This window comes from Syngnathoides biaculeatus, chromosome 4 (assembly GCF_019802595.1).
Source record: "Syngnathoides biaculeatus isolate LvHL_M chromosome 4, ASM1980259v1, whole genome shotgun sequence".
NCBI classification, from domain to species: Eukaryota; Metazoa; Chordata; class Actinopteri; order Syngnathiformes; family Syngnathidae; genus Syngnathoides; species Syngnathoides biaculeatus.
Genome location: NC_084643.1, coordinates 11,521,595 through 11,534,783, shown reverse-complemented (window position 1 = coordinate 11,534,783; position 13,189 = coordinate 11,521,595). Strand labels below are relative to the sequence as shown.

Here is a 13,189-nt window from a genome sequence, read left to right as displayed (position 1 = left end):
CCGTCGGTGTGATTGTGAGTGCGACTGTTGTGTGTCTCCATGTGCCCTGCGATTGGCTGGCGACCAGTTCAGGGTGTGCCCCGCCTCCTGCCCGTCGACAGCTGGGATGGGCTCCAGCGCTCCCCGTGACCCTTGTGAGGATAAGCGGCAAGGATAATGGATGGATGAACAGTACCCTAAAAGTACTTCATCATGCTGAAGGATGCAAGTGAATTCCAGGAATATTTTCAAATGGGTGGCGTTGTAAAATGAATTTAAAAAGCTTTTGAAACTGCATCGTTACATCTTGATGCTTCCACGCAAGCAAGCACAAGGCTGACATTTCGCGGCAGCTTTTATTTGACTGCAGTGGTCCCAAGAAATTCCAAACCAGGGAACCGGGACACATTCACCGGCTCGTGGATGTGAACAAAAGCCGTCGGCTGGAGTTGGGCTTCCTGCTGGGGATGTCACACTTGTCCCGTGTTAAATCAACTGATAGCTCATTATGTGTAAAAGATGGCCGAGAAAAAAAAAAACAACGAGAGGCGAGGTCACAGCAGCCGAGTGCTTTTTTTATTAAGCCGCGTCACAAAGGTGTGGCCGGGCTCAACCGTGGCACTTGAAGTCAGCATGCGAGCAGACACCGAAGACCCAACATAAAGTCGACGTTTACAGAGCTCGTTCGTCACAGTAGCGCACAGATAACGTCAAGTCTCCGCAGCTTACAATTTTCAAAGTCGTCTCCGTAAAATACAAAAAAAAAAAAAAGACGGCGGCAATCTGCTTGGCTTCTGTGGGATGATGACGCCAAACATTTTTTCCCAACATTTTCATGTCCAGGTCAGAATTGTTTCCAAAGTCGACAGCGTATTTACGCAAACATGCCCTTGAGCAGATATTGACAAGGCGCCTAAACGTGAACCCCGAGCGCAATCTTAATTTCCCGTGGCAAACGCGATCGTTTCACCTTTTTGACTTTGCGTTTGGTCATAGCGCGGCCGACTTTGTGCGGCGTCTGTGAGGCCTTTGTCTTGTCTTTCATTTGGCGATGAGCTCTTCTTTCACTTTGCTAACAAAAGTCCTTTTGTGGCTTTTTTTAAGGGCACAGAACACATAAAGGGTGTGCGCTCTCGCCAGGAAGCCCGTCTCGTGTCCTTTATGGAGCTGCCGGATAGATAATGACCCCCCCCCCCCCCAAAAAAAAAAAAAGAATCCTGGTGAGAAATAGAAAACTCCTTTCTTTATCTTTATGCTACTTACATTAAGTGGCGAGATGTCATCTATTTGGTGTTTGTGCCATGAGTGATGCGTGTGTTGTGTTTGTGAGGGTCTGCTGTGTGAAGAAAAAATATCAATTACAAAAAAAAAAAAAAAAAAAAACATGGTCAGAGGATCCTGATGATAAATTAGATAACGTTTTCAAACAGCTGCATGGAGTTCATGATGTTTTCATCCTGGACAAGGAAAGGATAGAAAGGAAGGAGTATCAGATGGACGACATTTTATGCATCGAAATGACAACACAATACGATTTCACATATTTGCATTCTCATCAGGGTCTCGGTCGAGCTGACCTTGAGCCAGAAGCGGGCTACAAATAGAGAGAGCGAGAAAAAAACTAACGTTTCACATTCCCACCCACGATTATGTCATGCATGAGGCGTTTTTCTACGTGTGTCCTGCAGTTGCCCCGTGACAAGTCCAGATCACCCAATACCAGCTGAGATATCGGCTCCAAGTCAGCTGTCACCCCGATGAGGATGAGGACGAGGACGAGGACGACGGAACAATCACGTTTGGATGCTTTTGCCGAAACATTTCACCTTATCGTCTAAATTTAAAAGGTTCCTCCGCGGGGACGAGACTTGGTAAAATACAAAATATCTTCAAATAAAATCCACTCGGGCTGGATAATAAACAGTAACATACTTTCATTTTGTAGAATAAATATGAATCGAGCATGGGCCTGTAAACCAAGCACGGCCCTACCGCACTGAGGTGGGCTAGATTTGATTTGGCGGACCCCCGCGGCAGCCATATTCAAAGAAAAAGTGGAGAGTTAACACAGCGGACTTCTTCGGTCCCTGCCAATCAAAGCGGCTCCTCTCATTCCCTTTAAATGAGCCGAACGGGAAGACATTTCTGTGCGCAAGAACGATCCAAGCATGACTGGAGCATTGTCGCTGCTTTTGGCCGTGGGGCGACACACATCTTGATTAAACGCAGAAAACTTCACGCGCTATTGTTCACGTTCCCTCTTCCGTAGCTGCATGCCGGCCAATGGGCTTGTTGATTCGAAAAATATAATAATGAATTGATCTTTACAGCGGTTCAGAAGGTTCAATGCCCGCTGGTGACATATCAAGGAATGAAATGTTTCATCGACCGCACATATTTCATATGTCTGCTTCAAATTGGGACACACACCCACAGGCACTTTTTGCCCTCTGCCGCAGTTCCGTAGTCCACAAACTCAGAGCCCCTCGTATCAATACCGGAGATGCACTTTGGGTTCTCAAGCCCAAGTTTGGAAACCGTATTGAGGATATTTTGCATATTTACCTTCTGGCAGGTCTCGATGAACTCTTCAATGGTTACAACGCCGTCTCTGTTTCTGTCCATTTTCTGGAGCAGAGAATCAGGATGGAGAGAGCAAAACCAAAAGCAAACAAAGAAACAAAAATCACATCAGAAACGACTGCAGGATTTATGCTCATTTGCATCAATGTGTGTATCGGGAACCTGGAAGAACTTGTCCACGTGCTCAGACGGAGCCTCGTCTCGCACACACGGGTACGTGTACCTGCCCATCATGTCGTAAATGGACTTCATTATTGCCAGCATCTCCTGCGAAGGACGCAAAAGTCATTTTGGAAATGCATATACCGTAACCACGCCGCCGCGCCCCCCCCCCACACACGCACGCACACGCGCACGCGCGCACACTTTTCACCGTCGCATGCCGACACATCCCAATGAAAGTGGCCAGTTCGGCGATACGATGGTGGGATGAAAGACGAATGAAGAAAGAATGACCTCCTTGGTGACGTAGCCGTCTTTGTTGATGTCATAAAGGTTGAAAGCCCAGTTGAGCTTCTCGGTGACGGAACCCCTGAGGAGCACGGACAGGCCGATGACAAAGTCCTCAAAGCGGATCGAGCCGTTCCGGTCGATGTCGAAGGCGTTGAAGAGGAAGTGAGCGTACGTGGTCGCGTCTGTCAAGCGGGAAAGAGGCTGTGAGGGTTCCGCGTACGTTGCCATGGATACAACCCGGAGCGAGGAGAGGAGCGCTGACCTCCTTGGGGAAAGAACTGAGAATAGATGGACTTGAACGTCTCCTCATCAACCAGCCCGCTGGGACACTCCTGCTCCAGGGATGGCGAGAAAAAAGATGAGCTGAGCTGAGCGATGACAAGTTTGAGAAAAACGTTTTTGTCTCCACACGTTACCAGTGGAGATCATTCAAAATGGATACAGCGACAACCACTATCTTATTGACATATTTTTGAACTACTCTCTTGTGTTAAGGGAATTAGTTTGATGACTTCTGAATGTCTGTGGAGGTTTGTTTCGTAATGAGAGGCCGTGGGCACGTGAACTGGGCCGGCGGTAACCAGAAGCTGGACAGGAACAAAAAAAAAAAAAAAAAAAAAAGAACAAAATCTGGGAAACTTGGGAGTGAATCAACACAAACGCAGGGACAACGTTCAAACTCCACGCGGAGACGTTGCAGCCGAAATGTCGACGTGGGTCTCCGGACTGTCGGGCAGATATTTTCAGCTTGGAGACATTTTTTGTTTGTTTGTTTTGTTTAAAAAAGGGACGTTCACAAACTTTTTCAGCTCAATATTTAGAAATGTGCTTCCTGCTTGATGATCAGCAAACCAGCTTGCGGGACTTTATGACCTGTGACCCAGTAAAAGTCAAAGCATTTCGGGTCTCGTCTCAAATTTTGGAGAACGTACGAGCGGTGGGTAGCAGGACACAAAGCTCCTTAGTAGAAAGAATTTTTAGTTCCCCAAACGTACATTTTTGAAGCCTCTGTAGAGTGACTGAAGCTCCTTCCTAGTGAACTTGGTCTGAGCCTGCAGCTGGTCCAGACCCTCCGGCTGGTGCCGCACCGTCGACAGCTCCAGATCGCTGTCGCTGCTTTCTGTGGACCGGAGAGAGAGAGAGAAAGAAAGAAAGATAGGGAGTGATGCAGAGAGAGAGAGTGGTGGGGGGGGGGTGGAGCTGGGGGTAGGAGGACGGGGGACAGACGCCGAGTGCGTGGATACGGGCCAACGTTCGGGGAGGGCTGGGACTACAAATTGAAGACGGAACGTCTTCACAAGCAAGAAGGCAGGAAAAAACAAAACCAAACAAAACCCCAAAAATTGCTGGTACTTTCTTAATGCCGGAAACGTCACCAAACATTTTCTGCGTGATTTGTTTTGAAACACAATCAATGTCATCTGTTGGTTGCCAGTTCACAAACACTAAGAGAAAGCACTGCGTGGCCGGGAGGAACCCAAAAAGAAATCACATCAAAGGGACGGACGGGACCAGAAATGATGACGCTACGTCCGTACTCACCGTCTTTAGGCAAGAGAGGAGACGCCAGGACGGGGGGAGGGACAGTGGGAGAGAAACAAAGAAATCGAGTCAGACTGGACAATGGAGATATTTGGACCATGATAGCAGACTGGAAGGCATCTTGTCACGTCCACGGTCGCGGGAGTAACGTCAGTTGCGACCGATTGCGGACGGGTTGCCAGTCGACGAGACGCTCGCAAAGGGATCGCACGCCGGCCCGGTGGACGTCGGGACTTTGAGAAACGACACAAGTTCATTCAAATCAACAGAATTGCAAAGATAGGTCGAAAAAAAGACATCGTTCATCCAAACGCTTTCATTGGCCACGTTCGCACTACGCCCGATTCGGCCTCGTGTTGACTTCATCCCGTCGGCGTGCTCGTCCCTCAAAAATGATTGCATCTCAAATCATCTTTCCCCACTGACATGAATGGCAGCGTGGTAAACAATTCGGGGGAATGTTTTTGCAATCAATCAAAATAGCACCATCCATTTTCTCTACCGCTCATCCTCACGAGGGTTACGGGCATGCTCCAGCCAATGCCAGCTATCTTGAGGCCAGGAGGTGGGGGGCGGGGGGTGCGCCCTGAACTGCCGGTCAGCCAGTCGCAAGGCACATGTAAACAAACAACCGTTCGCACTCACATTCACACCTTGTGGTCATTTTGAGTCTTCGATCAACCTTTGGGGATGTGGGAGGAAGCCGGAGTACCCAGAGAAAAGCCATCCAGGTGCGGGGAGAACATACAAACTCCACAAGGTGGGGGGTTTGAACCTTGCGCACAAACATGGCGAATAAGCTCATAAGCCACAGTCACATCAGTTGTTCTTTGCAGAAGTTAAAGTAGCGTAATTCCCGGCCTTCGGAGCACACCTGGTCATAAGCCTCTCTACACAGAAAGGCCGCCACGCCAGTGTTAGTGCGGGGCTAGTATTCGCACAGTGCTAGCATTCGCGCAGCGCTGGCGTTGAACTCTGTGTACCGAGGCTTATGAGCAGGTGCGCTAACACTAGCGCCGCGCTAATGCTAGTGCTGCATCGCCGCATAAACCGCAGGGTTGAAAGCATGTGAAAAATGTCGCGGCTTGTAGGCCGGAAACGACGGTGTATATGCCTGCTAGAATTCTGATATTATTTGTATTGAAATCTTCATCACCAATGCTACTCATTGGCCAGTTTTTGACATTTGGTTTGGTGTGTGGGAATGAACTAAATTGACTTTCCTAAGGCAAAGCAATATGCGATGTTTGAATACGTAACCGGAAATTCTCTCGTTCGCTGTTTAGTTTGACGTCAAACGGGAGTGGCGTTAAAAAGCTGAACGCTTCTTTTCTCCCTCATAATTGCTCACTCGCTGGCTGCCTGTCGCGGCATGCGTTGAGTTGAAAACAAAGTGGGTGGGGGGGGGGTGGGGGGGTCGAAATCATCCCCACTACGGCGCGCACGTCGCGAAAAATGATCGGCTCCTCTTTCAACTTCACTTCCTTTCTTGGTGTCCTTCAAATGGAAAATGATGCGATCGACTGGCGCTGGAGTGGAACTTTTGTTCCGTGTCTGAGTCCCTGACCAGAAATAAAACGAGTGAGGAAAAATGCATCAATGGATGGATGGAGAAACACTACAGTCCATAATAATGGAGGTGCCCTTGAACCAATGTCACAACTTTTATACTGGATTCCTTGACATTGTCAAACCTCATGTTTGCTCACTAACTCATCTTATTTTTGTGTCTTGATGGTATAGAAAATGCTTTGGATTCAAGTTTTGCTTCCCAAGTGGGCAAGTTCCGTGCGCCTAAAAATCACATTTCAGATGAAGAGCGATTGTTTGCTGCGGTCTCGGGCTACCAGACGTCGCATCTTTGGAGTCCCTATGACACCTTCCACTGCCCTCGCCCGCAAATAGGACAGGGCAAAACGACGGTCGCCGGCCGTGGCCACACGGTCCACGCGGTGACGACAAATTGTCTTGTAAAAGTAAACGACTGCGAAGAAGCGGACAGGCCTGCCTGATAGGAGGACCGCAATCATCACCGCTATCTATTCTCTTTCTTCCCTTCGGTGTTTACTTTGACAAAACAGGCATCGTTAAATGTATCTCAACTAACAAGTTTTGACTCGTTGATCGCAGAAACTTTCAGTCTTGAGTTGGCGTAACTCCGCACGGCGTGACGAGCAGGCGACACTTGTCAAAATATCGTCAACAGGATAAGAACGCCCGGTATCGATTTGTGACAAAAATAATCCACTGATTCGGGTTTGTGTCGGAATCCTCTTCAAGTTCAGCAAAGTAAGTGGCCAAGTGGGCTCCCTCACCCGTCTCAGTGATATCGATGAGGCCCAGCAGGTGCATCAGTTTGAGGAACATGATGACCAGACACACGATGCCCACCGTCTGCAGGCCCTCCGTCTCCCAACGGACGCTCATCCTGCCCTCGTCCTCTGACTTCCCTTCCACGGTGGCGTCGCTCTTTCTCTGTCTGTCTGTCTGTCTGTCTGCCGCTATTTGCTCATCGCGGTTGCGCCGCCAAACCTGCCGGCGCGCTCGCTCGTCACTCTCTTTTGTGTCACGCTCCTTCCCGGCGGTGCCTCTTTTTAGCTCGCCGCCTCTGCCATGTGAATTGAGCGGCCTTTTTTTTCTTTCTTTCTTTCTTTCTGCGCCCTCCCTCCGTCCCTCCAACGGATTGCATTTTGGGAAATTTCACCGGGCGCGTCTGCACGCGAAAGGTGACGAGCGTTGCCCTCGTTACCTCGGAAAAAAGAAACTTTTTAGTTACTTTCAGAAGCTCCCAAGTGGCGGGAATATGCACAGTACAAAAAAAAAAGCATTAGCTTAACGGTGCCCATTCTTAGTAATACTGCATATGCCACACCAGTTACAGAATGACGTCGTTTACTAATTGAATTAGCGTCGTAGAACCTGCATTGACATGCCAATCCAGTGCAGCAAGTGGATTCAAATAATGACTCAAAATGACTCCTCAGATAATGACTCCAAGCCAAATGTTCATTGGCGACGTCACACTATTCCTTTCTTCTTCTTTGTTTTCCTGACGAAGACAAGAAATTCACCGCCTTTGTGTCAAAAGTCAATCATGTGACTTTAGCTAAATAAGTCAGATTTCCTCCGCTAGCCGCGTGACCCACTTTCGCAATTGTTCCGCCGTCTCCTCCGGGACGCTCGCAAAGATTCGACAAAAAAGACTCCTGACACGTTCGTGGAGCGATCAAAAAAGGGAACAGGAACGGGGAACAGGGAACGTTCACTCCTCACTCAGGTTCTGTTACACTTGCTCAAAGAGCAACGAACGGACAGACGGAGAACGTGGCTCTTTGCCTCCCTCTCGTGGACATCTCTTATATCACAGGTCCGTAGATTTCTTCAATGGAACAGCAGAGTCACCTTCTTCCCACTGGTTAGACGACGAGGGTGAACTCATTCAGAACAACAGCTAGAAATAGCCGGATGACCTTATTGGATAGATATTTGATTAATTTGGAGATTGAGTCCCAAAATACAACAAGTGATCATTGTTTTTGGATACTCTACCAGTTGAAGTCAGAATTCCCCCCAGTAAGCGATTTTGGAAAACGATCTCAACTAAACGAACAATGAAAAAATTCCAACTCGCCAAATCGAACAACATCAAGCAAGGAAATGACTGGTCAGTAATGCAGGAAAAAAAAAAAAAAAAAAAACTGTAGATGGAAAAAGGTGTGCAGCTGTAAACATCAAGCTTACATGGATGTCGCCCAAAAATAAGGCCGAGCTGGCTGAAAAATGTGATTGGAGTTGAAAAGACTGAAAAAGATTGAAACAGCAAAGCGGCGTCGGCCCACCGACCGTTTGGAAGTCTCGGGATGCGCCGACTCAGCTGCTCGCAGAACTTTCACAAACACAAAAACAAAAATGGAGGCTTTATCAATTGAGCACGCGTCAAAAAAAAAAAATCTTTCAAATGCCCAGATAGAAGTCAAACAATTGCGTGATGTTCTTTGGAAACATTGCGGTGACGTTGAGTGCGGTTGATGATTGAGAAGATGCGCGAGGATGCGACGAGGTCAAGTAGAAACGTGAGCACGGTGAGGATGCGACTTCTTTCTTTATTTTACGACGACTGACAGATGACGAATGTCCTTCGTGACCCCGGAGAAGTCCTCCATATTTAGGCAGCCTGAGAGAAAACCTGTTCGATACCGCGTGTATAATTAATGAGAGGTAATGCTCAACCCGGGTGTATCACGGCAGGCTTGAAGGAAGGAGCAATCGCATCAGGAGGCTGATGAGGAAGACGAAAAGAAAAGAACATTACCGCTGCTTTTGCTCCATTTATGACTTGCCGATGCTGAGCAATATTAAGGTTAAAAGGCTAATGTGGCGCCTGCAGCCTTGCTGCTGTAATTGTCGTGGCAAAACTGACTCCAAGTCGCTCCCACCCCAAGACGTCAACACGGCTCCAGAAGAGCAAAAATATGAACTCCCAAGGCCCAAAAACGTCATGCAAAACGTTGAGACGCCGGGAAATTTCGCCTCGGGAGCCAAAAAGAAAAAATGAATTTCAAGTACATCAAAATACAGGAACATGAATGTTTGTGAAGACGGCTTTGAAACCCCAAAAGTATATTTTATATCATTGCAAGCCACTGTAGCAGGAAGTACAATTTGAACCTGTGCTTAACTAACCATCCATCCATTTTCTTAGCCGCTTATCCTCACGAGGGTCACGGGGAGTGCTGGAGCCAATCGCAGCCTCAACTGGTCGCCAGCCAATCGCAGGACACATCGAGACTCACAATCACAGCGACGGGGCTATTTCGAGTGTCCGATTCATCTTGCATGTTTTGGGGATGTGGGAGGAAAGCGGAGTGCCCACCCGGAGAAAAGCCACGCACGTGCAAACTCCACGCAGGCGGGTGCGGGATTGAATCCAGGACCTCAGAACTGTGAGGCCAACGCTTTTCCAGCTGCTCCACAGTGCTGCCGTGCTTATTGGAAAATTAAAAAAAAAAACTATTTCAATAATGTATTGGACATGATATTTGCATATATTTTTTTTTTTTTTAAAGAGTACAAACGCTAAAAGTGAAATACAACTGACCTGTACGCCCTGAAGGCAGCGATTCTTTTGCCTACCACTAGATGGAGCCCACACACACGTAGAACTACGACCGAGGCTCGCCTGGGTCTATTTGTCGAAGTTCTGCGTCTTCCTACTCTCCTGTCCGTACTCCCAAATTCTGAACGTGAGATTTACGGAAGGCCAACCTGTCCACTGGTGTACATGTCAGTGCGACGGGTTCTTTGTCTACACGGAAACCTTCGATTGAGTGGCGACCGGTCCAAGATGCCCCGCTTGCCTCTTTCTCACCCAAAGTCACCTGGGATCGACTGACCCCTTCCATCCGTAGTGATCCCTTGTCCCAATCGGGAAACGGACCTCACCACCAGAACCACCCACCGACCCTGCCCGGCTTCAGTCCATCCGTTGACCCGATTCCGTAGCTCCGAGCGTACTTTTCCAGCAGTCAATCTTTCGAGCCACCTGTCTAGATCGCATCGTTTCCTGTATTTCTCATCTTTATCAATTATGTAGCCCTCAAGTGCAGCATTTGCCCGGTGGCTGACTATTGCCGCTGTATTCATTTTGGACCAACAGGCTATCAATTATGGCGCTAGGCGCAAAGTTTACATTGGATTGAACAGGACGCGTCTTTGGTTTTTCATCCTGGAAACAAATAATAAAAAGTCAAAGCTTTGCAATAACAAAATGTCCCCTGCTGTTCTTTTTACAAGTCCCATCCCAGGCTCCGTGCCAGTATACGCTTCTATTTTTTTCTCGGTGTTGTTTTCGCAGTGGCTAACGTGGCGGAGGTTTCGCGCCATCTGAGGAAAGACAAAGCCGAGGGGCCCCGCGTCGACCTTTACCTTCCAGAGACGACATCGGCTCCAGGATGCCGAACTGCTTGAGAACTGCCACGAAGAGGATGATCACCACGCCGATGGCAAACAGCTCCATGCCTTGCATCCCCACGGGGGAGCCGGGCCGACCCGCCGAGGGTCCTCGCCGGAGGTGGGAAATCAGGTGGGAGACGGAATCCGAGACGCTCCGAGAAGCGGGCCAACGAGCCGCTCGGAATGTCAACAGCGATGGCGGAGTAGAAACAAGGTGGACGCCGCCGACATATATGGAAAATCTTCCCGTGTGGATGCCCGAGGCAAGACGGGGGCCACTTTCCTCCAGATTCTTGCTCGGCCTTTTAAAGCAAGCAGCTACGATCAGTCAGCGCTTTGCATTAAATCACATGATGGGTTCAACTCTCAGAGGAAACGTGTCCCCCCCCCCCCCCCACCCCCGAACATTGTCCTCACAACTTTGGGATCCAGAGCTTCTCCATTAGGCGCGAGAAAGTTCGACCGTTATTATCATCCATACGACACAATGATAAATGAATTACCCCATCATATGCTGGAGAGGCACAAAGCCAAAAGAAAACAGAAGACGGTCTGGACCCAACAGCTGCCGCTCGATATCAAACCGCCTCCGGTGGAAGGAAGCGGCGCTCCCCCAAAAGTGAGCTCAGGAAACAGCTTCACGGTGGGTGACGAAATCCAAATTCAATGTCAGAGTTTCGAGTCCAGAAGCAGCTCCCAATATGGAGGCGAGTCCAGGGAGGCGCTGGATGGCCGAGCGTCCGCGATGGGATATCCCGCGGACGGGACTCCGCCCCCCCCCCCCCCCTGCGAGTGCTCCGTGCATTTCACAGCGCCTTCCTTTCCCTCCTTCCCTGCGTTGTCAGCCTCTCCGCCTCATCTTTTCCCTGCTCTCTTTCTCTCCATCTGATATGCATTTGAGGCCGCAACACACCTCCTCCTCCTCCTCCTCGATGGTTCCATAACTTTGGTCCATCCACCACCCTTGCCACGACCCCTTTTTTACTTTGACAATACTCTGACTGGAATGAAAAGTATTTCCTCGAAAGTATTTAACAGCTGGCCGCAGCTCCAGTGGATGAAATATTGTATCGTGCGTGGCGTGTCGAGAGGATAACGGATCACTCTGCACTTGCTGATGCGCGGAGGTGGGCTTTGCGTACCGACACGCTTGAAGAAAGCAGACACAGAAAGGGAGGCCAGAGGCAGCAAAATCCACATCGCTGTGGTCACTTCCCTCACACTGTTGAGCTTTTTTTTTTCCCCAAGTCTCCACTTCTTTGCACGCACGCAGAAGAAAGAGCATCAAACGTGACATCAAGTGTAGTTTCCGGCGTCAATAGTTGCCAATCGACAGATGGGAGCGTGTGCGCCGTCGTCCGCTGCAAGTAAAATGGACATTTTTGATTTGCGCTTCAGTGAGATGGAGAAACCTGGCCGGAGTGCACACCCTGAAGCATTGCACTGCGTCTTTGCAGGCGTTAGGACACTAACAGGTTTGGAAAAGGAAAAGGAAGGCCGGCCGCCGTCAGAGTCTGGAAAGGCCAAGAGAAATTGCATCGCATCACATCTCACTGCAAACGTCTGAAAACATCCAACTTGTCGCAGAAAAGTGCTCCGTGGTCTTGCAACCCACGGCATACTGCACAACTTCCTTTGTTTACAGGGATTCTATGGAACGGTCCCCACTTGGGTTTGGATCACTCCAACCCAGAACCAATTTGAACGTGAATTTGAGTCTCTGGACCTGGTCTGTCCATCCCCAAACGCAATTGACCCCTCCGTGGATATTGCCCAATCCGCGTCACTGACCAATCAGAGGCCAGAGATCGGCATAAACCAAAGCCCGTTTTTGCTCCCGCCATTTTCTCAGACAACATTGCATGGTCCAGTACGGGTTTAGTTAGCGTTTTATCGCGTATTTGGGTTATTTAACAAAAAATATGGTTAAGAGGCGTAGTCACGGACTTTGTAATCGTGACGACGGGTATCCCGAAAGGCGAGTCGGTGGGACTTCGATTCGTACCCTTTCCAAAACCGAAGACCCGGTACGAAAAATGCCTTCGATGGATCAAACTTTGTGGAAGACCGCATCATCAACTGAATCCATCTCATATCAACCGGAAGAGATATGTTTGCACCAAGGTATGCCCTATATTTGATTTTCAATACACGTCTCGTATAAATGAATGAGACGTTCTTCGCTAGCATAACACTGCTACGTGCGAACGATTGCCACACTTATTCTTTGTTGAGCGATATTTAGCGACGATCGGACTGCACAAACGTGTCGGTTTCTTGCTGGCTCGAGGCCAGAAGCTTAACCAGACTGTGTTTGGACTAAGATATGCCTTAAATTTGATTTTTAATACACGTCTCGTATAAATGAATGAGACGTTCTGCGCTAGCATAACTTTGCTACGTGTGAACGATTGAATGAAATCAGAAGCATGGCGTCTGTCTCGGTTCAGAATGTATTGTATTGTATTTGCCATTTTTACCATTTGTCTTACGTCAGCGCACGTGGCGTGACGTCACTTCAGGAGGCGTGGTTAAGTGCCCTGTACGGAGGGGTCAATTGCAGGAAGGCAGGAGCTGGACTGCCTCTCGGAGGACAGTTGCAGTACTGCAGGTTTTCAGCACGCATCGGTCCGGTGTCTGAGACGCTTATCCTCACGGGTTGCGGGGGGTGCCAGAGGCA

General features: G+C 48.9%; 1 protein-coding gene across 2 annotated transcripts in view; it reads right to left on the bottom strand.

The window, feature by feature from the left end:
• Positions 1 to 533: 533 nt before the first annotated feature.
• kcnip3a (Kv channel interacting protein 3a, calsenilin) overlaps positions 534 to 13,189 on the bottom strand; it is a 29,075-nt gene continuing 16,419 nt past the window's right edge. The window contains exons 1-7 of one of the 2 annotated variants that reach the window (XM_061816860.1): positions 6,873 to 8,114; positions 4,011 to 4,135; positions 3,278 to 3,347; positions 3,019 to 3,197; positions 2,725 to 2,829; positions 2,545 to 2,607; positions 534 to 1,436 (exon numbers count right to left, since the gene is read on the bottom strand). In XM_061816860.1, coding sequence (XP_061672844.1) covers positions 1,389 to 1,436; positions 2,545 to 2,607; positions 2,725 to 2,829; positions 3,019 to 3,197; positions 3,278 to 3,347; positions 4,011 to 4,135; positions 6,873 to 6,984 — 702 coding nt within the window. In that variant the 5' untranslated portion in view covers positions 6,985 to 8,114 and the 3' untranslated portion in view covers positions 534 to 1,388. Of the gene's footprint in view, positions 1,437 to 2,544; positions 2,608 to 2,724; positions 2,830 to 3,018; positions 3,198 to 3,277; positions 3,348 to 4,010; positions 4,136 to 6,872; positions 8,115 to 13,189 lie in introns of those variants that run through there. The other variant, XM_061816859.1, reaches the window with a different exon arrangement.